The sequence below is a fragment of the Perissodus microlepis genome, chromosome 16 (genome assembly GCF_051167445.1).
Source record: "Perissodus microlepis isolate ML-2025 ecotype Zambia chromosome 16, ASM5116744v1, whole genome shotgun sequence".
NCBI lineage: Eukaryota > Metazoa > Chordata > Actinopteri > Cichliformes > Cichlidae > Perissodus > Perissodus microlepis.
Genome location: NC_140476.1, coordinates 34,619,428 through 34,642,448, shown reverse-complemented (window position 1 = coordinate 34,642,448; position 23,021 = coordinate 34,619,428). Strand labels below are relative to the sequence as shown.

At 42.1% G+C, this 23,021-nt stretch overlaps 1 protein-coding gene across 1 annotated transcript in view; it reads right to left on the bottom strand.

Moving 5' to 3' along the window:
- Positions 1 to 23,021, bottom strand: part of LOC146371298 (protein NLRC3-like) — an 85,619-nt gene that overhangs the window by 19,297 nt on the left and 43,301 nt on the right. The window contains exons 5-8 of the mRNA XM_084907810.1: positions 21,674 to 21,902; positions 19,745 to 21,551; positions 17,977 to 18,150; positions 4,582 to 4,755 (exon numbers count right to left, since the gene is read on the bottom strand). Coding sequence (XP_084763936.1) covers positions 4,582 to 4,755; positions 17,977 to 18,150; positions 19,745 to 21,551; positions 21,674 to 21,902 — 2,384 coding nt within the window. The remainder of the gene's footprint in view (positions 1 to 4,581; positions 4,756 to 17,976; positions 18,151 to 19,744; positions 21,552 to 21,673; positions 21,903 to 23,021) is intronic.

Sequence of the window (23,021 nt, the reverse complement as noted above, 5' to 3'; positions counted from 1 at the left end):
ATAACAACAAAGGTCGATCAAATGGACCAATACGGCAAGGCCGTGATGATCCATTTGGCAAAGTAAATCCATTGGGTCTCCTTGTTGGTCTTCAGACAACAATTCTGACGGCTAAAGAACCAAATGGGACAGGCAAACCAAACCAAAACATTGTTTTGGCAAAGTTACACACCGATTCAATATTGATTTTAGTGACCTCCGATTCGCGTAACTGGGTGTCATTACTGCCGACATGAATTATGATCTTACTGAATTTACGTTTACTCTTAGCCAGCAGTTTTAAATTTCCCTCAATGTCGCCTGCTCTGGCCCCTGGAAGACAATTGACTATGGTTGCCGGTGTCTCTAGCTTCACATGTCTGAGAACAGTTTCTAACTATCAAGCTGGTGGATAACAGACGTCTCCGAAAACGTCTTAGCATTTTTGCAAATATGTGATATCTTTATAAACTGAGCATATCTGAAGTTTACATGGCTATATTCTCGCCTGAAAATATGTTCAAAGTTTATTTTGTGACACAGAAAGAGTAATAACCCCCCCGACCGTGGCTCAGGGGGTCGGGAAGCGTATCTGTAACCGGAAGGTCGCCGGTTCGATCCCCGGGCTCTCTGTCCTGGTCGTTGTGTCCTTGGGCAAGACACTTTACCCTACCGCCTACTGGTGTTGGGCCGATGGCGCGATATGGTAGCCTCGCTTCTGTCAGTCTGCCCCAGGGCAGCTGTGGCTACAAGCTTGCCTCCACCAGTGTGTGAATGCGAGAGTGAATGAATAGTGGCATTGTAAAGCGCTTTGGGTGCCTTGAAAAGCGCTATATAAATCCAATCCATTATTATAATAAGAGTAATATTAAAAACTTAGTAGTGGCCGCCATTTTTGAAAACTGGAACTGGCTGTGACACGCTATGAATTCTGGGATATGGTGGGCCACGAAGGACACACCTGACCCATCCTTCAAATTCGAAGAAAAGGAGGATCCATTTGTTGGCTGCATTCAGAGGAGTCTACTAATTTGGACAGCCTTCCTTGCGTCGCTGTGACGTAATTGGCCTACAAATGCAGCCTCAGGAGAATGCAGCCCATGAATTTGGACACCACCTACGTTTTAATAGACCTTTCTGCATTGAAGCATACCTGTTATTAATCTCTATCTCTCTTCACACAGCATGCCTTTATCCTGTTTTCCTTCTTTCACCCCAACCGGTCGCAGCAGATGGCCCCGCCCCCCTTTTATAGATAAAATTGAATTGAATTGAATTGAATCCATACGTGGATCAAACTGCTGATCATTTGGACTGATCCTGGATCTGTCAGTACACCACTGTATTGAATGAAATATGACTGATTCAAACTGTGACGTTCATTATTTGTATATTCCTCTTCTGTTTAGCTGGAAAGGACACCTCCTTGCCTTTGGTATCAATCATGAACTTTACTACAATGCTAAAACAAAAGAATTTAAAAAAAAATCTTATGCAATACTGTATACTATGATGATAAATCTGTCTGTCAAGGTTCTCAGTCATCCAGGCCATCATAGTCTAAGGAGCTTGGAAAGAAAAGCGTTCTGAAGCGACTTCTTCAACTTTCTTGAAGACATTTGACCTGTCATCCGAGAAGTTTCTTCCATTTTAAGAGCAATTGGTGGAGAGTCCCAGATTTTTAAGCCCTATGGGAATGTCCCTACAAGGGTTATGGACCCCTACTGATCGTCTACCTAATTACACGAGCCAAGGTGTGAAAATAGGTGTGGGTCACAATCAGACAAGGTTTCTGATGAATTCATTGTGAAGCCTAGCTCACCATTTACTGAGATCAAATGGCCCAAGATGTGAGTGGATGTTAAGGCATCTGGGAAGGAATCTCCAAACTGGATTGTGGCTTCCATTTCTACCTGTTCACTTTTCTATAGTACAGGGTGGGCCATTTATATGGATACACCGTAATAAAATGGGAATGGTTGGTGATATTAAAGTCCTGTTTGTGGCACATTAGTATATGTGAGGGGGCAAACTCCTTGAGATGGGTGGTGACCATGGTGGCCATTTAGAAGTCGGCCATCTTGGATACAACTTTTGTTTTTTCAATAGGAAGAGGGCCATGTGACACATCAAACTTATTGGTAATGTCACAAGAAAAACAATGGTGTGCTTGGTTTCAACGTAACTTTATTCTTTCATGAGTTATTTACAAGTTTCTGACCACTTATAAAATGTGTTCAATGTGCTGCCCATTGTGTTGGATTGTCAATGCAACCCTCTTCTCCCACTCTTCACACACTGATAGCAACACCGCAGGAGAAATGCCAGCACAGGCATCCAGTATCCGTAGTTTCACGTGCTGCACATCTCGTATCTTCAAACCATAGACAATTACCTTCAGATAACCCCAAAGATAAAAGTCTAAGGGGGTCAGATCGGGAGACCTTGGGGGCCATTCAACTGGCCCACGACGACCAATCCACTTTCCAGGAAACTGTTCATCTAGGAATGCTCGGACCTGGCACCCATAATGTGGTGGTGCACCATCTTGCTGGAAAAACTCAGGGAACGTGCCAGCTTCAGTCCATAAAGAGGGAAACACATCATCATGTAGCAATTTCAAATATCCAGTGGCCTTGAGGTTTCCATTGATGAAGAATGGACCCACTATCGTTGTGCCCCATATACCACACCAAACCATCACTTTTGTTCTTCCAACAGTCTTGGAGGGATCCATCCAATGTGGGTCAGTGTCAGACCAATAGCGGTGGTTTTGTTTGTTAACTTCACCATTCACATAAAAGTTTGCCTCATCACTGAACAAAATCTTCTGCGTGAACTGAGGGTCCTGTTCCAATTTTTGTTTTGCCCATTCTGCAAATTCTGTGAGCCGATCTGGGTCATCCTCGTTGAGATGCTGCAGTAGCTGGAGTTTGTAAGGGTGCCATTTGTGAGTAGCTAATATTCGCCGAAGGGATGTTCGACTAATGCCACTCTCCAGTGACATGCGGCAAGTGCTACGCTGTGGGCTCTTGCTGAATGAAGCTAGGACAGCCACTGATGTTTCTTCATTAGTGACAGTTTTCTTGCGTCCACATTTTGGCAAATCCAACACTGAACCAGTTTCACAAAACTTAGCACGCAGTTTGCTAACTGTAGCATGGGAGATGGGTGGTCTCGTAGGGTGTCTTGCATTGAAATCTGCTGCAATGACCCGGTTACCGCGTTCACCAGGTATCAACACAATTTCGATCCGCTCCTCACGTGTTAAACTCTTCGACATGTCAATGGCTGTGAACAAAGAGAAACTTGTAAATAACTCATGAAAGAATAAGGTTACGTTGAAACCAAGCACACCATTGTTGTTCTTGTGACATTACCAATAAGTTTGATGTGTCACATGGCCCTCTTCCTATTGAAAAAACAAAAGTTGTATCCAAGATGGCCGACTTCTAAATGGCCACCATGGTCACCACCCATCTCAAGGAGTTTGCCCCCTCACATATACTAATGTGCCACAAACAGGACTTTAATATCACCAACCATTCCCATGTTATTACGGTGTATATATGTGCATATAATGGTGCATATAAATGGCCCACCCTGTAGAATCACTGTGAAGATCACTTTGAAGTCTTTGTGCTGGTTTGTTTTGTTGATTTTGTTTTCATACATAAAAACTATCATTAGAGCACGGATTTGTATTGGTGTGTGGAAATGTGAAAGTCCAATGCCATAAATCAGATTAGTGGCCTGTTAAATGGTTAAAGTCATGGTTGGCTTTACAGTTAAAAATAAAGTAATATAGCTTGTCTAAATTACTTTAGAATCCGATGGCACCACTCTGTGATTTTAACTACTACTAAGAAGTAGTAGTTAAAATCACAGCTGAGGTGCTATTATGACCAATCGCTTCCACTCTATTACAATCCCACTGACAGCTGAAACACTGATTATTATTAGTGAGGACATTTTTCACCTGAACTTGTATCTATCATGATACCACAAAGGAATGAACTAAAATCCTGAGACCAAGTACAAATGTTTGTAGAAGCAGTCTGCATGCCTAGGTGCTGCTTGATGTTATACACCAGAATTCAATGATTTGGATGGTTAATAAAATGCTTTTCACAATACAGTTTATATTCAAATTAAATTGTATTTATATAGTCCCAAATCACATTAACAGTATCCCCAGGCCCTTTATAGTGTAAGGAGAAGAACCCAATTAATCATATTACCCCGTATGAGCAAACACTTTTGCAACAACTGGGAAGTAAGGGGGGAAAAAACGCCCATTTAACAGGAAGGAACATCTGGCAGAACCAGAAAAGGGTTGCCACAGCCAGTTAGATTGAGAAGTGGAAGACAGATCAAAAGACACAGTGGAAGCGAGCCAGAGAATTATAATACCCCATGATTAAATACAGAGAGGTGTATAAACACACAATGATAAAAAAGAGATGAAAGAGGAAGAAACAGTGCAATAAATAGTTAGAAGTTTTCTCTGTGTGATTGTTTATGTCATGTCTGCATGAAACAAACATTATTTAAAGGAAATGTTTCCAGCTCTTCCTTCCCTATCAGATATTATTCTTATACCTGAGAGTGTCCAGTCTCCAGCCTGGATCCTTCAGTCCAGCCAACAGCAGCTTCATTCCTGAGTCTCCTGGATGATTGTAGCTCAGGTCCAGCTTTCTCATATGAGAGGGGTTCAAGCTTAGAGCTGAGGCCAGAGAAGTACAGCCTGCCTCTGTGATTAGACAGCCTGACAGACTGCAGACAAAAAAAGAACAAAAAAACAACCCTGCGGTTGACCCAGTGCCATCCATTTTATTAGATAACACTATTGTTTCAGGTTTAATTAAGCAAATCTCATTTTGGAAACACTAAGAACCACAAGTAAGCCTGCACTCTGAAAGTGTATATGCTATGCTTTCTTTACAGCCTGATCTTTGGGACTTTGTGGGGAAAGGATTTTGTCATGGTCTGCGGTGGGTGGCTGGAATTTTCATAAGGTTCCTGAACTTACCTGGGATCCGCCCCTGGGCAGGGCCAACTCCTCCAGCTCCTGCACACCTGGAGCCTATTGCAGGCAATCAAGCCAGAGGGATTTAAGCCACAGGTTGATGTTCATTCACTGCCAGTTCGTCATCAACCCATGTTGGTAACAGGCCTTATGCTTCAAGTTCTTGCTGTGGTTTAGCTTGTTAACAAGACTTTCTTGTGCTGCAGTTGCAGCATTCACCTTTGCTCACGCTCTACCTCTGGACTCAGGATACCAAGCAACCATTTTGAAAATCAATGTGCCTCACCTGCCTGCCCTCCTGCCATCACACTCCATCTGAAGACCCCGGATCTCAGGTCAGCCTTGCCACGCCACTCAGCTCCCCTGAATTCTCATCACCCCCCTCTCAACACTCTATGTCCCCTACTGCAAGTAAGAATTGATACTCTTACAACTTGCCACTTCAGAGCTACCTCCACTACCTCCCTAACTCCACTGTCTTCTCTCTTCAGTGTGACTGTTCCCTGCTTAGCTCCACTCTGCATCTCAGGCCCCGTTCACTCGCCCTAGCCACGTTTCCCAGGCCACGCCATGTCAAACTCCACGTCTTATTGTTTTTTTTTTTGGGGGGGGGTTTTGTCCTTGCTGTGTTTCTTGCGCTTAAGCCTAATAAATTATTGTTACACCATCTGCTGTCTCTGCTCTGGGTTTCTGCACCTGAGTCCTGTTCAGTGCAGACCACTCGGACCCGTGACAGATTTTAATTCAACTCTGAATTTCAAAGGAAGCCACTTAATAGAAGCTATCATGAGGGAAGCATGATCCCTCTTTCAATGACTCTGTCTCGGTAATCTCACCACAGTATTTTGGAGTAATTAAATACTTCTGTGGAAGCATTTAGAAAATAACAAATTACAGTCAAAGTCAAACCTCAAAGTAACAAATGCTCAAACCAATTTTTCAGCATCACTCTGAGAGAAAAAGTTTTCAATTTTAGCACTATTGGTCAGATGAAAGAAGTAACCAGGTACAAAACCCATTGTAAAGTAATGCTGGTCCTAAGCCGGGAGATATATAGGGGTTTTTCATATAGAAGGTCATCTGGTGCAAAATCTTTGTCAAATCAAAACATGCAGATCATCAAGACTTTGTCCAGGTTTTCCCCAGAGACTCTAAAATATCTAGGAAGTCAATTTTACAGTTTCAAATGTGTTTCCGTGTCACCTGCTTCGGCCCCAGAAATACAACAGTTACTGGAATGTCTGCATGCACATTTCTGAGAACAGATAGTGTAATCAATAACCATTTTTTTAATTATTATTTATTAAATTATTTTCCTACTTGGTGGGCATGTCACAGAACTGGGAAAATTTAGTTGGTGATTTATTAGAAGTTTCTTTTTTAGGCTATGTTACTCCCCAGTCTAGGGGTACTGGAATGCAACATAAGGGTTAAAAAGGAAGTGACCCCGCCCCGGTCCCCAAAATCATGAAACAAAAACCAAACAGAAGACAGATACTACGCCTAACTCCCTAATTGAACAAAGAGGAAGAAACTGTACAGAAAATAATAAGGCAGCTGCCTTCTGCTTCAGAGCCTATTTACAATTGAACTAATTTACACACTATGTACAAAACCCCGCAAATCTCTGGAACCACCCACACGAATAACACAGGGTTTGGAAGCCAGGGTCAGATCTGATGCTGCTGTCAGTTGCTGCCCCCCAGACAACTGCTGGTGAGGGATCTTTTAAAAACAGTCATATGATTTGGGGACCAATCAGCTGCCGCCAGCTCTCCAATCAGGAAGGACCTGTCGATTCTTAAAGACATAGCACAACGTCCAGAGCCTTTAGTGTTGACAGAGGCAGATGAATAACAAAACGTTGGACACTGAGCAGGAAGCTGGTCATGACACAGCTGGAGAACTACAGACCATACTGCAAGTGAAATACTAAGAATTTCATTTGCTGGTGATTCAAATAAAAGTGTGCTCTCAAAAGCATATTAATAAAATAAGTCACTATGTAAAAGTTTGAAATTAATTGAGCGGAAAGGTTTATACTACACAAATCACTACTTTGTGTTGTAACATGAAGTGATTCAATAACACAGTGAAAGCCAAAGATTACAGTACATGGTATCAAACCTTCTCCACCATAATTAAACATCTGTGGGAAAGCTGTAATTGGTTTTTCTATTGATCGATCAATTTTCTTATTTCTCTTATTATTTTCTGAATCAGGGTGACATAGGAGCAGAAGTCTTTCCCAGCTATTATTTGGTGGAGTTTCACCTCAAGATCTCCCCACTTTATCACAGGACTTACACAGTAAGACCATAATTCATGCTACTATTCACATCTACAGCCAATTTACTATCATCACATCACAACAGTAGCTGGAGAGAATCCGCACAGGGAGAACTGCCAACAGTAGAGCACTTTATCTGTTTGAACTTCACTGCTACAGGATCAGATATAGAAAATGTTTCCTCTATTATATTTAGTGCCTTATTTAGTGTAATTTTTTTTAACCTTTCAGAGCAATTTGTTTGTGTTACTGAATGAGTATGTGTTCAAAAACAGACCCAAAACCTTTTTATCCAATCTTACAATTGATAGGTGCTGTTGATTTTTTTCAATACCTTAAGGTTTTGTCAACACACAGGTTATGTTTTTATTTCCTGTGTTAAAAACATCAAGTTTACATGTGATGAAATAAATGTAATTTTATTCTTTTTTTTTTTGCTTATTTAGGTTTCTTAAGTTATTTTTACATTAATTATTTTTGTTTTCTAATTTAAGGAAGTCAAAAGGGATGGATGAGGAGATTGTGGTGCAAGATTTCTTTTCTGTTGTATTGATCAAATATTTTAACCATATCACCTTAGTAATTGTAGAATCACATTGTCACCAGTTGTATGCAGGATAGCATTACAAATGGGCCTTATGCTCTATCACACATATATGCACACACAATGGTCCATTGTAAGTTCATGGGAGATGTTAAGCAGATAGTCAGACTCCTGCTTATCAGGGATATAAATCTCTAGGTGACTGTTAAGCAGAAAACAAGGTCATAAATTATTTTCTCTCTGAAGAGAAAGGTTTCCAAGATGAGGTGACGGTATGGACTCACGTGATGTGTTGAGGAATTTGCTTTGTGTGCGAGGTTGGTCAGGGAATATAAAATGAGCAACCCCACCCTATCTTCAGAGACCATGCGGGTGTTTGGCTAGAGTGTTTCTCCCCACATTGAAATGTCTTTATGCGTATTATGGGATGTGACCACAGCAATCTGCTAGCAACCAAAGCCAAAGAAGGAGAGGTAAGTGAGGGAAGGAGAGATAAGTGACGGAAGTGACGGGGAAAGGTAAGCGACCCATGTTGTAGGTGACGTCAGACGCCGGAGATTTGGCGGGAAAAAAAAGCGAATGGTAGCATAGAATTTAACAAAGTTTCTTTAAACTTCAGTATTGCCAAATAAACTAACCAACTGTCATATAACTAACAACATCTGTCTTATCATCTCTAACACCCTGGAGGACAACGAGGAGAGTTTAGACGCTCTCCAAGATTACATCGACCGGTGCTTCGAAGGTTTAGTAATGAAGAAGGCCCAGAGCGCGTCTTCCCCGGCCAAGGCTGAGACGCCGTCATCTAAAAGATATTGCCCGGCAGACTCCCCCGGCACAACATCGCCTGCCGGCAAAGATATCGTCGACATCCTGGAGTCAATCGATAAGCGATTGTCCAGTTTTGATGCAAGGCTGTCCCTGGTGGAGATCTTACACCGGGAATTTAAATCTCTAAAAGAATCCCTGGAGTTCAGCCAGTGGCAGGTGGAAACACTTGCTGCAGAAAACGCCACGCTACGGGACTCAGTCAAATCTCTAACCGAAAATGTGACCCAATTAAACATAGAAAATAAAAAAATAAAAGAGACCGTTATAGATTTACAAGCCCATAGCATGAGAGATAAGCTGGTGTTTTCTGGTATTCCAGAGTCTGCCGGAGAGGACCCGGAAACGACCGTGAGAAGCTTCATTAAAATCCACCTGAAGCTGCCGGAGGACACGGTGAAAAACATAGGGTTCGAAAGAGTGCATCGCATAGGGGCTCCGAAGACAGGAAGCGGGAGACCACGTCCTATTGTAGCCAAATTCGGCCACTTCAAGCAGAAGGAGCAGGTGAAGAGTCGCGGCAGAGAGCTGAAAGGAACGGATTTCAGCGTGAACGATCAGTTCCCCAGAGAGATCCTGGAACGACGCAGGGTCCTCTTCCCAGTCCGACGTAGTTTTATCCAGAAAGGCTCCCGGGCTGTCATCGCCGTGGACCGGCTCTACGTGGACGGACAGCTCTACCGCGACCCTGGCACCACTCCATGGCTGTATTGACCGCACACCAGATAAGAATCCGCTACACTATTCTCTTCACTCACACTCTCTTGTATTAACTTTTGCTTAACTATGTAATTTCAGTTTGCTAATTTAGTACAACGTCACCGTCACACTCCGCCAATGCTTTAATTGGAATGTTTCTGTTTTTATTTCTTTTTCCCTCTCTCTCTCTTGTCACACACCTATGGGCTCAAAATGTGGTCATAAATATTTTGTACTTGTAAAAAAGATTTGTATGTGTAAAAAGAATTTGTGTGTGCGTAAAAAAGATTTGTATATGTAAAAAGAATTTGTGTGTGCGTAAAAAAGATTTGTATGTGTAAAAAAGATTTGTGTGTGCGTAAAAAAGATTTGTATCTGTATAAAGAATTTGTGTGTGCGTAAAAAAAGATTTGCGTGTGCGTAAAAAAGATTTGTGTGTGGACTTAGAAAAAAAAACCCTGCAAGTTACAAGTACGAATTTTGACCCTATTTTTCTTCCTTTCATCTGATTGGTCAATGTCATGTCAATCACAAATGTAACAATCCAATCAGAGAACAGATGGGTTTGGCTGTCGGAGGGGCGCTTTTTTGAACTGCAGGTCCTTGAAGGGTGATACAGTTTGAAGCTGGAGGATCTCTATATAAATATCGGATAGCAGCTAGGTCCCCTAACTTTCAGTAGCTGTTGAAAGGAAAAAGTTGTGGTATATCAGTGGTTAGAAATACCATTATTACTTTAGGATTAGTTTAACACAAAGTCAGGGCTGACCCAGGACCATTGCTGTGAGTCACAGTGCGCAGCATAAAAGTCCTTTCACATCAGACGCAGGATGTGCTGCTAATGCTAACTGCTAACTAAAAGCAAAGGATCCAGAATTTGTTACGCTGGCTGCTGGGCTCTGTGGGTTTTTGCAGCAGCTCTACCTGTACTAGATGCACCTGCTCCTTGTCTTTTCTATCTCTGACTTTATGTCCTCTACAAGAGTTTCTGTTTTTTTTGCTGGTTCTTCAAATGTTCAATAAAAACATGTATGCTAATTCATAACGAAGAAAGCTTTGTAATGAAGACTGTCATTTCCAAAACACTGCCCGCCTCCACCCCGCGGTCCGCAGCGCTGTTGAAAAGGCTGTGGAAGTCCCTATATTAAACACGTAGACCTGTGACACAAAAATCACCAAACTCGGACGACCACAGACTGTTTTCCTTCGTGGTGATGAAGAAAAACGCTGGGTTGGCATGTAAAAGGGCATTTATTCCCTTCAAAGACCTGCAGTTCAAAAAAAGCGCCCCTCCGACAGCCAAACCCATCTGTTCTCTGATTGGATTGTTACATTTGTGATTGACATGACATTGACCAATCAGATGAAAGGAAGAAAAATAGGGTCAAAATTCGTACTTGTAACTTGCAGGGTTTTTTTTTCTAAGTCCACACACAAATCTTTTTTACGCACACACAAATCTGTTTTACACACACACAAATCTTTTTTACACATACAAATCTTTTTTACAAGTACAAAATATTTATGACCACATTTTGAGCCCATACACACCTTGCTCTTTGGTTTATTTGCGTCTCTTTTCTATCACTATGTCGATCACCTGTTTCCCTATCCATCCACAAGCGACACTGTCTATTTCTACATGCTTACTCTGCACGATCACGCACACACATGCGTTTAAAGGCAACACATTTACAAGAGCCACACAGCGCACACAGATACAGGACACATGCACACATTTGCTCATATTAGTTATTATGCACACACATAGTCAGACCTATGGAGCTTCTTGCCGCGCATTTTCTTCTCTTTACTTACAAAAAAAAAAAAAAAAAGTGTTTCCATTTTCCTCACCCGTCTAAGCGAGACACACAGCGTACATCATTAGCCACAAACACACAACTATGGGCATGCTAAGATTTGTCACATGGAATGTGCATGGAGCTGGCTCTAGGGAAAAAAGGTTAAAAATACTTAACCAACTTAAAAAATTACAGGCAGACGTTGTTTTATTACAAGAAACCCACATGCCTGTCACAGGTTTGAATAAACTTAAAACACCTGAGTTTCCTAATGTGTTCTCAGCCTGTTACAATTCTACACAAAGAGGAGTAGCAATTCTAATACATAAAAATATTAATTTCACAGTACTCGATACAGTTATAGATCCAGAGGGCAGATTCCTAATCGTCAAACTATCTATACTTAACAAAAAGCTAGGTATTGTAAGTATATATGGTCCAAATGTTGATGACCCCTCATTCTTTCACAGTTTTTTCCACGGTTTTTTTAGTACACTCTCCGAACACCTAGACTGCACAATTGTTCTGGGGGGAGACCTCAACCTGGGACTAAATGAAGAAATGGATAGGCTCAATAGAGCAGGAACTCAGCGTAACTGGCAGTCCACAAATATAATCAAACAGTATATGAGCGACTTTGGTCTTTGCGATGCATGGCGCTCCCTTCACCCCAACAGTAAGGAATATTCTTTCTTCTCACATGTCCATCACTCCTACTCTCGTCTGGATTATTTTCTGGTCAGCAGCTCACTGCTGAGTAACATTACAGACACTGAGATTCATCCTATAGCTGTCAGCGATCATGCTCCTGTATCTTTAACACTAATACAGATGAATAATACTACACCAAGAAAAAACTGGAGATTTAATACATCACTGCTCAAAGACGAAGAGTTTATCAAATACTTTAAAAAAGAATGGACTCTATATTTAGGCTTTAATGACATTCCTGGAACATCAGCATCTGTCCTCTGGGAAGCAGGGAAAGCCGTGATGAGAGGTAAAATAATCTCTTTCTCATCACATAAGAAGAAAGAAGAAAACAAAAAAATTCAGGAACTAGAGAAAAACATCAAATCCTTAGAAAAAGCCTATGTGTCACACCAAGATCAAGAAATATTAAACAAAATACGCAAGACAAAACTAGAATTAAATGAAATTATTAATAAAAAGACTAAATGGACCAATATGGCAAGGCCATGATGATCCACTTGGTAAAATAAATCCGCTTGGCATCTTTCTTGGCCTTAAGACAACAATTCTGATGGCTAAAGATCCAAACGGGACACAAAAAAAAAAAAGAAATGTCTTTATTATGTCCACTTTAAATGATGCTCGTGAAAAGCAGGTTATTTTTAAAAAATTCCATGACAAGATGTCACGCATTGAGCCAGAAACAATCAATTTCATGAGGGTGTAAGGGTTAAGACAAATAAATCACACTACAATATATAAACATACTTTGTAAAAACCAACAGACTACAGAAAAGAAATCAAACTGGGAAGTTGTATTGATGGAAATACAGTGGCTTGCAAAAGTATTTGCCCCCCTTGGACTTTTCCACATTTTGTCACATTACAGCCACAAACATGAATCAATTTTTTTGGAATTCCACGAGAAAGACCAACACAAAGTGGTGTACACGTGAGAAGTGGAATGAAAATCATACATGATTCCAAACATTTTTTTACAAATAAATAACTGCAAAGTGGGGTGTGCGTAATTATTCAGCCCCCTGAGTCAATACTTTGTAGAACCACCTTTTGCTGCAGTTACAGCTGCCAGTCTTTTAGGGTCTGTCTCTACCAGCTTTGCACATCTACAGACTGAAATCTTTGCCCATTCTTCTTTGCAAAACAGCTCCAGCTCAGTCAGATTAGATGGACAGCGCTTGTGAACAGCAGTTTGCAGATCTTGCCACAGATTCTCGATTGGATTTAGATCTGGACTTTGACTGGGCCATTCTAACACATGGATATGTTTTGTTTTAAACCATTCCATTGTTGCCCTGGCTTTATGTTTATGGTCATTGTCCTGCTGGAAGGTGAACCTCCGCCCCAGTCTCTAGTCTTTTGCAGACTCCAAAAGGTTTTCTTCCAAGCTTGCCCTGTATTTGGCTCGATCCATCTTCCCATCAACTTTGACCTGTCCCTGCTGAAGCCGCGACAACCAATCAGGAGGCTGGTGACGTGGCTCTGACCTATGTCAAAGGGGCAGGTCCAGCCAAAGCCCTTCATACTTCATTCAATATGGAGGAAAGGCTCATCAACACCGTAGCAAACCACCCGGAGCTATACGACACCAGCTGCTTTCTTTACCGAGACAGGAATATAAAGGACCGAGCTTGGAGGAAGATATGTGAAGCTGGCCAACTGGTAAGTTCATTCATTTCTCTTTTGAAATTTTTCACTGATCCGGGGAAGCCACACAAAAGCTAGCAAACCACCTCTATTTTCCCACTGATGTACAAATACCGTTCTGCTTTTATGCATGTTGTTATATAGGAATATATTTTATTGTTTATTAATAAACAGGACACAGTGATCCTGCTGTTCATCGTCACTGCCTCGCTTTTTCGCAGATTTTTTTTATTGCACCGTACACCTTTCAACAATGCGCATTGCATTCTGCAGCTTGATTGACAAATCTCCTCCGTGTCGTGTCTCCTGCACTTGCCAAATTTATCATGTTTGGTTTTGATAACCATCATGTCCAATAGAAAAAAAAACAGCACAAAAACACCCATAACTATGACCTTCATTTGGAAATACACACCTGCACCGGAAGGGGAAAAGGCGCATGAAAGTGGCAGGCAGATGAAGAAAAAATGCGGCATAATAATACTTTTACGTTTTGCAATCTACAAAGGTTTGCACTTTGAGAATCAACTTGTGAGAACTGTGACTACTGTTCATGTGTGTGTGGAAAAAAGTGTATAAAGTGCGTGGCCAGGGGCTAGTTATTCTGAGAACCCCTGCTGCAATAAATGAGGGACCACTGTATATACTTTCTCTATGATTATTATATTCAACCTGTTAACATTTAATACTGTCTTGATAGAACCAACTGATTCTGCAGCAGAGCATCCCCTGTTGCTTCTCCTGGCTCCCCAGTCCCTGGACCCTCAGCTCCTGCTGCTGCACCCACAGGTATGCACAGCAAGCACTGATAGCTTTTTAGTCGGTGGGATTCTCTTGGGATCAGCTTAACTAAATATCTACAACCAATCTGATTATATCCTTTTTTTTCCAATGTTGAATATGAAAATCTAGTAGCAGCCTTCTCATTTTTTTGTATTTTGTGCTGTGTTTTACAGGCCCACAGAAGAGGACAGCTCAGAGGCAGATGAAGGGCAGGTCCCAGGACGGTCCACCGGTGGTGGAGCTGGCCATCCTGGAGTCCCTGAAGAGGCCACACCAGTCTCCAATGGAGCATTTCCTCCTCAGCCTTGTTCCTGCTCTGGAGAGCAGCTGGGTCCTTTTTATTCCTGTCTCTCTGTAAATACTTATATTTTATATATTTATGTTTAATGTTTTTCTTTTTAAGAATTTTAATATTGTTTTAAATATTTATAATGACTAATGTCTCAGTTCTACTACACAGCAAATGTTGGCACACGACTTGACACATGTAGAATTTATTTCATATTATACTAATGACAAAATATACTAATACAGTGGGATGCAAAAGTTTGGGCAACCTTGTTAATAGCCATTATTTTCCTGTATAAATCGTTGGCTGTTACAATAAAAAATGTCAGTTAAATACATCATACAGGAGACACACACAGTGATACTTCAGAAGTGAAAAGAAGTTTACTGGATTTACAAAAAGTGTGCAATAATTGTTTAAACAAAATCAAGCAGGTGCATTAATTTGAGCACCACAAAAAAAGAAATGAAATACATTTTTAGTGTATATAAATGTGTGTCTCCTATATGATATATGGGGTGCCTTTGTCTGGACGTGCTTCCTATCCAGAGCTCCACAGCAGAGAGGAAAGTTCCAGCGCTCCTGGAATCCCTCTGTGATGGACCGCCAGTCTCCAGGTGAAGGCACAGCCATGAAGTCGTCCACTAGACAATCCCAGATGGCCGTCGCTACCTGGGGGGTGATCTGGCTCACCGTGGACACATCGACTCTGAAACTGAACGCGATGGTCCTGAAGGAGTTCCCGGTGGTAAGGAACCTGGACAAAATAGTTTTAACTTTAACATAATTTCATTGGTAGCAACTTTTACCCCTACAGTGAGCCAATCACTCATAATTCCTAGACATGTCAATCAGGTAGGAATGAAGTAAGACATTAATAGAAATAAAGAGTTGTATGTTGACATGTAGCCCTTGCCTTGCTTATATCATTGTTAATATTTTTGAAAAATTAACCTGTTATAAGACATAGCATATCAAGATAGAATATGCTAGATAATCAGAATCAGAATCGTGTTTATTGGCCAAGTATATGTGCAGACGCATGCAAGGAATTTGGTTCCGGTAGATGGTGGCTCTCAAGCACAGCAATGTAAAACAAACACACACACACACACACACACACACACACACACAGCTATGTAAACCAACTATAAATAACTAATCTAAACTTATATACATAAAATACAGAAATGAATGAAGTGGAATGAATACTACAGAATGTACATAAGGTGCAGTTGCAGTCTGGCAGTGGGAGCAGTGTGACAGGTCAACTGTTTAGAAGGGAGACCTGTCACACTGCTCCCACTGCCAGACTGCAACTGGCAGTGGGATAATCGCATAAAACCATATAACTAAAGATGAACCAAACTGTTCACAATTTTATCTAGCTCTCAGTTTACAGAAAGGCTGGTGACCCCTGTTATAGAGTCTGACAGCTGCGGGGATTATATACAAATATTCAACTATACCAGAATTAAACCAGGTCTAAATAAAAAAATTAAAAAAAAAAAAAAGGAGTGAGTATCACTACAAAGATTAGCCCACAGTGGTCCTCATACCAGTTTGATATCAGCAAACACCGAGAGCATACACTGATATGGCACCACAGCCATGCTATCATTGCAAACACTGATAACATAGCATAAATCGAATTAGTTGAGCACTTGATGAGACCTTCTGAGTATCACTAGAAATATTATAAACAGTTGTCTCCGTACCACAGTTTGCTATCAGTAAACATCGACAGCATTCACTGATAGCATACTACATCCATGTTAGCAGTGTATAAATGATAGTTTAGCATATATTAGCACAGGTATCAATAAAGGACTACCGTATTAAACACTTTTACTAACCGCAGGCAGATGCACAGGCGCTCTGCAGGTGGGATTGAGCGCCTGTAGTTGGTGTCTTGGCGGGCGATGCTGGGACCAACGTGGGACAGCAGGTCCTCAAACTGGGCGAGGGAAAGCCGGTGGTACCGCTAAAAGCGGCCGTCATCCAGGGGGAGCTCCTGGAGCAAGTGGTGAAACTCACCAAACTGCTCACGTCTCTGCAGGACCTGATGGACCCAGGTACGGCGAGGACGTCTTTTACGCCGCTGCTCTGCTCTCCACAGTAAATAGAGTAGGGTGCTAGCCCGACAGCTGCCATCTTGCCAAAGATACCGTGTGGCACAACTTCCTCCCACATTTCCGGTTCACGCGCGTCAAAACTGCATATTTTGACACATGATGAATTTGCGTTGGACATGCGTCGAGGTGCGAATTTGCACGCGTCAAGTTAGGGACGTCTGGTGCGTTTTGATAGCATCTATCACGTTTGGTGTGAACACACCGTAATAGTTGTCCTATGGACAGATTCCCCCACCTGAGCTGTAGATCTCTGCAGCTCATCCAGAGTGACCATGGGCCTCTTGGCTGCATTTCTGATCAGCGCTCTCCTTGTTCGACCTGTGAGTTTAGGTGGACGGCCTTGTCTTGGTAGGTTTACAGTTGTGCCATACACCTTCCATTTCTGAATGATCACTTGAACAGTGCTACGTGGGATGTTCAAGGCTTGTGAAATCTTTTTGTAGCCTAAGCCTGCTTTAAGTTTCTCAATAACTTTATCCCTGACCTGTCTGGTGTGTTCTTTTGACTTCATGGTGTTGTTGCTCTCAATATTCTCTTAGACAACTTCTGAGGCCACCACAGGGCAGCTATATTTGTACTGACATTTACGGAGCCCCGCAGGGGACATGGGAGAAAAGAAAAATTAAGACTGACTTTTGCGGGCTCTCGCAAAACTAACTCGGGATCTTGCAAAACTAACTCGGGATCTTGCAAAACTAACTCGGGATCTTGCAAAACTAACTCGGGATCTCGCAAAAGTTGAATTCCAACAATGGCGGCAGCTACTTAGTTGTAATATTACTCTTTCTGGGTCACAAAATACACTTTTAAGCTATTTTGAGGCGTGAATGTAGTTGTGTAAACGTCAGATATCTGCTCGGTTTACAAGACATCACATATTTGCAAAATTGCTCCGACGTTTTCGGAGATTTGACACCCACCATCTCGAAGCTAACGGGAGGTCGAGACCTACTACAGCCGGGAGGAACACCGCTTTCCTGGCACATCGTGCCTCGACCTCCCGGTTGGCTTCGAAGAATGCGGCTAAAACTTTTGCGAGATCTCGAGTTTGTTTTGCGAGATCTCGCAAAAATTTATAGAGGATGTGAAAATTTATAAATAAAAGTAATTCAGAGACTGATAAATCAAAATATGAATAAATTGTGAATTTAGAATTCAACAATGTTTTTGTTTCAGCAATAGTATAATGCAGATTGTGAATATAAAATAATGAAAAAAAAAAAGCTTTAAACGTCACCTGATAGTTTCCAGTGAACAGTTTTGACTCTTCAATCCAGCAGACAACAGCTTTGCTCCTGCGTCTAGCAGGTCATTGTTACTCAGGTCCAATTCTCCCAGACTACAAGACTTAGAGTTGAGAACTGAGCATAGAGCTTCACAGCTTCTCTCTGAGAGGTTACAGCCAGCCAGTCTGAAAATCAGTTATACGTCTTATCAAATTAAATGACTCATTTTTAACTTACCACAAGAAAAACAAATAATTCCATTTCCTCTTCATAAGTAAGAATACAATTTGTAATTCAAGCATAGAAAAGAACTTGCTATAAAAAAGTAGTTGCACCTCTGCAGTGGTCGGGAGTAATGGAATACATGTACCGGTGTTACGTATTTAAAATAAAAAATATGATTAACTGTATTCTGTTACAGTTACCGTTTAAAAAGGTGATATTCAGAATACAGTTACTTTGTTTGAAATAAATGGATTATACAGTGGTCTTTTCCTGTTTCCTATGTTAGGCTATTCCCTCTCTATTTTTGGTAATTCCACGCCAGTGGAAACAAAACCCTATGAAGAGGCTCTAATGCCTTTGTCTCAATCTTGCGGCTTATATCACCCCTACTTGTGGCCCACATAATGACGTGAAAAAATATTTTTAAATTGATATTTAAAAAATATATTAATATGAAGGAAATGTGAGCATTATTTCAGGCATAGCCTTAATAAATGTACCCTCATGGACGGTGTAGTCCGTGCTGCAGGGAGAATGTGTGGGACTGGCCCTCCCGTTATGTGTGTGTGAGTGTAAGGGGAGGAAGAGAAAAAGGAGAGTGGAAAAGTACAAGTCGTCCCCGATCAGAAACGGGAGATGGAAGCATGTAGATATATATTAATAGACACTGAAGACAAAAATAGTTCCTGATTAGCCCAGTTGTAAGTAAGCTGCTAAGATTCGACTGTACACTGTGTTCGCCTCTCTCACTAGCAAAGAGCCTGACACCTAACCCGACGTATTAGCCAGAGGTCCCTTTACTATGATTCAGAGCTGCAGACCTGTTTTTATATTTGCATGGAATAGTTTTCTGTACGAGACCACTGCAAAAAGTGCAGCCTTACGTAATGTCCACCCTATTGTTACTCATTTTATATTACGATATAAATATCTAGTTGGTATTGGTATGATGAGTAGCCTTCAGTAATAGTAATCAATCACACAGCAATAGTACAGTCATCTAGTTGTAAAAAGCATGATAATCTATTAAGTAACCGAAAGTATTCAGAATACATTACTCTCACTGAGTAACATAACGGAATACAGTACAAAATACGTTTTGGGGCATGTATTCTGTAATCTGTAGTGGAATACATTTTAAAAGTAACCTTTCCAACACTGCACCTCTGTATCTGAGTGTGAGTAATGTGGATGTATACGTTGTGGAATAAAATTGAGGAGCTAGTACTTTTAGTAATTATATATCAATACCACTGACACAGCCATTCATACTTTTTAAATTAGAATATCTGTAATAGTTTTTGCTAGATATAGTTCCAACAGTTCATACTCTTGGTAACAAGCTGCTTTAGCTTGTTCCAGGGATTTTTATTATTTTCTTTTTATTTACATTAGATTTTGAAATCCTTTCTTTGAGTTAAAGAAAGCTGTGGGTCCACTTTTATAAGGGTTGAATCCACAAAATGTTTTAGAAATGCTAAGACGTCCTGCTGTTATAAACCATACATTGCATAAATATTTTAACAATAAAGGTGTGCATGGATGCATACATACAGAGCATTGTTGGAGGCCTTGACCACTGGCAGGAGCCTCAGAAGAGCCTCCTCTGAAGCAGAGTATTTCTTCAGTTCAAACACACCCAGATCTTTTTCTGATGACAGTAAGATGAAGACCAGAGCTGACCATTGACCAAGAGACAGTTTATCTGTAGAGAGATGTCCTGAACTCAGGGACTGTTGGATCTCCTCCACTAGAGAACGTTCATTCAGTTCATTCAGACAGTGGAACAGATTGATGCTTTTCTCTGCAGACAGATTCTCACTGAGCTTCTCCTTGATGTACTGGACTGTTTCCTGATTGGTCTGTGAGCTACTTCCTGTCTGTGTCGGCAGACCTCGTAGGAGAGTCTGATTGGTCTGCAGTGAAAGACCCAGGAGGAAGCGGAGGAACAAGTCCAGGTGTCCATTTGGGCTTTGTAAGGCCTCATTCACAGCACGTTGGTAGAAGTGTTTCTCTTCAGATTCTCTTGTTTCGGGCTTCAGGGAGGCTCTTAGTTCTTCTTCCAGCAGATTGAGTCCAGAGTTGATGAAGGTCAGATGGACATGAAGAGCAGCCAGAAACTCCTGAACACTCAGATGGATGAAGCAGAACACCTTGTCCTGGTACAGTCTTCTCTCCTCTTTAAAGATCTGTGTGAACACTCCTGAGTACACTGAGGCTGCTCTGATATCGATGCCACACTCTGTCAGGTCTGATTCATAGAAGATCAGGTTTCCTTTCTGCAGCTGATCAAAAGCCAGTTTTCCCAGAGACTCAATCATCTTCCTGCTCTCTGGACTCCAGTGTGGATCTGTCTCAGCTCCTCCATCATACTTGACCTTCTTCACTTTGGCCTGAACCACCAGGAAGTGGATGTACATCTCAGTCAGGGTCGTGGGCAGCTGTCCTCCCTCTCTGGTTTCCAGCACATCCTCCAGAACTGCAGCAGTGATCCAGCAGAAGACTGGGATGTGGCACATGATGTGGAGGCTTGGTGATGTCTTGATGTGGGAGACAATGGTGCTGATCTGCTTCTTCTCTGTGAATCTCTTCCTGAAGTACTCCTCCTTCTGTGGGTCAGTGAACCCTCTGACCTCTGTCACCATGCCAACACAGTCAGGAGGAATCTGATTGGCTGCTGCAGGTCGTGTGGTTATCCAGAGGTGAGCAGAGGGAAGCAGTTTCCCCCTGATGAGGTTTATCAGCAGCACATCCACTGAGGTGGACTTTCTAGGGTCAGTTAGGATTGTAGTTGTGTGGAAGTCCAGAGGAAGTCGACACTCATCCAGACCATCAAAGATGAACACAACCTGGAAGTCTTCAAAGCTGCAGATTCCTGCTTCTTTGGTTTCAGTAAAGAAGTGATGAACAAGTCCCACCAAGCTGAACTTTTCCTCTTTCAGCACATTCAGCTCTCTGAAAGTGAATGGAAATATGAACTGGATGTCCTGGTTGGCTTTGTCTTCAGCCCAGTCCAGGGTGTATTTCTGTGTTAAGACTGTTTTCCCAATGCCAGCCACTCCCTTTGTCAGCACTGTTCTGATTGGTTCATCTCTTCCAGATTTGGCTTTAAAGATGTCTTCTTGTCTGATTATTGCTTCTAGACTGTCTGGTTTCCTGGATGCTCTTTCAATCTGTCTGACCTCATGTTCATCATTGACCTCTGCAGTCCCTCCCTCTGTGATGTAGAGCTCTGTGTAGATCTGATTCAGAAGGGTTGGGTTTCCTGCTTTAGCAACCCCCTCAAACACACACTGGAACTTCTTCTTCAGAGCAGATTTAAGTTCATGCTGATACCACTGGAAGTCCCTGGTGCAGGTTCCTGAGACAGACAGACAGACACAATTTATCAAGTGCACATATTTTTTTTCATGTCTTTTTGTCCATCTCTTGAGACATTGTTGAATGTTTTAGCAGTGTAAATGTTTAGAGAATAATGCTCACTTCTCAGCAAACGCTCAGCGAACTTATTCTGCTTCATTCTCTTCAGTATGTCCATTGTAATCGTCACAAATGCTTCTCTGCATCTCTTACTCTTTTCTTCCTCCACACTCTGTAATACATCCTCATCCTCCAGTTGACTCTTAAAACATTGTAGGTCATCTGGAGTCAGGTCTGTCTGGATCTTCTTTAGCTCGTTCTTCACAAAAGTGATGATTTTGTCCTCCAGTATCTGCAACAGAATATTTTATGAATGAAAAGCTTTTCTCACACAGGAGAGAAAAGAAGAACATATGTCCAAAAACAAAACTTGTCCAAAAACAAAACGTGCGTAGAGTTCACTAATAATTCAGGGGGCCGACTGTGCGGACGGCAACGGTGGCAACGGGCAAACAGTTCCGGGGGCCAACCGTGCGGACGGCAATGGCGGCAAGGCAGATGAAGGCAGTCCTGAGGCCGGCCGTGTGGAAGGCAGCGGCGGCGACTCAGGCAAGGGAGATCTGGGGGCCGACCACGCGGGAGTCGGTGGCGACAGAAGTCCGGAGGCCTGCCGCGTAGAAGGCAGCGGAAGGCGGCGGCGTTCGGGAGGTCGTCTATAGTGGCGATGATGCCCAATAAGCGGCCTGGCAGACGACCGACGATGTCGAGGCGGCAGTATGGGACCCAAAGGTCGCGTGGCCTAGAGTTGGATGTCTCGAGACCGGTCTCGAGACCAAGACCGGTCTCGAGACCACTTTTACGTGGTCTTGGTCTCGTCTTGGTCTCGACGGACTTTTGTCTTGGTCTCGGTCTTGGTCTCGACGGACTTTTGTCTTGGTCTTGTCTTGGTCTCGACAGACTTTTGTCTTGGTCTCGGTCTTGGTCTCGCTGTTTTGGTCTTGCGTTCTCAAATCAACATAGTGTTCGGGAGATTTGGAGTCAACCATCAGCGGAGCGGGGGGGTGACTTACTGGGCTTAAGCCCGTGTCATTTTTTCAGAAGCATGGGGTCTTTTGGAGTGTAATTTATTAGTTAGATGCCTGATTGACAACTGTATAAAACAACAACAACACACGAAGCACAGAGCGCACTGTCGTAAATTCCCCCTAATTTTGGTATGATCCGAGCTCAGGCACTAGGCGACTGAGCACAGCACCCATGTGAGCGAGGGGGGAGAAGCTGCTGCCTGCGAGTTTGCTGCAGACAGAGGAGAGCTTAAGTTTGACCAGGTACCAAAGCAAATCATTCGTACTGAACTAATAATGTAAATATGACGGTGTATCACAAAAGATTGATATCAAACTGATCACTTGGTTGCGTTACTTGCTCTTCGAGTGAATCAACAAATGGATAAATAAAAAGCCGAACAGCA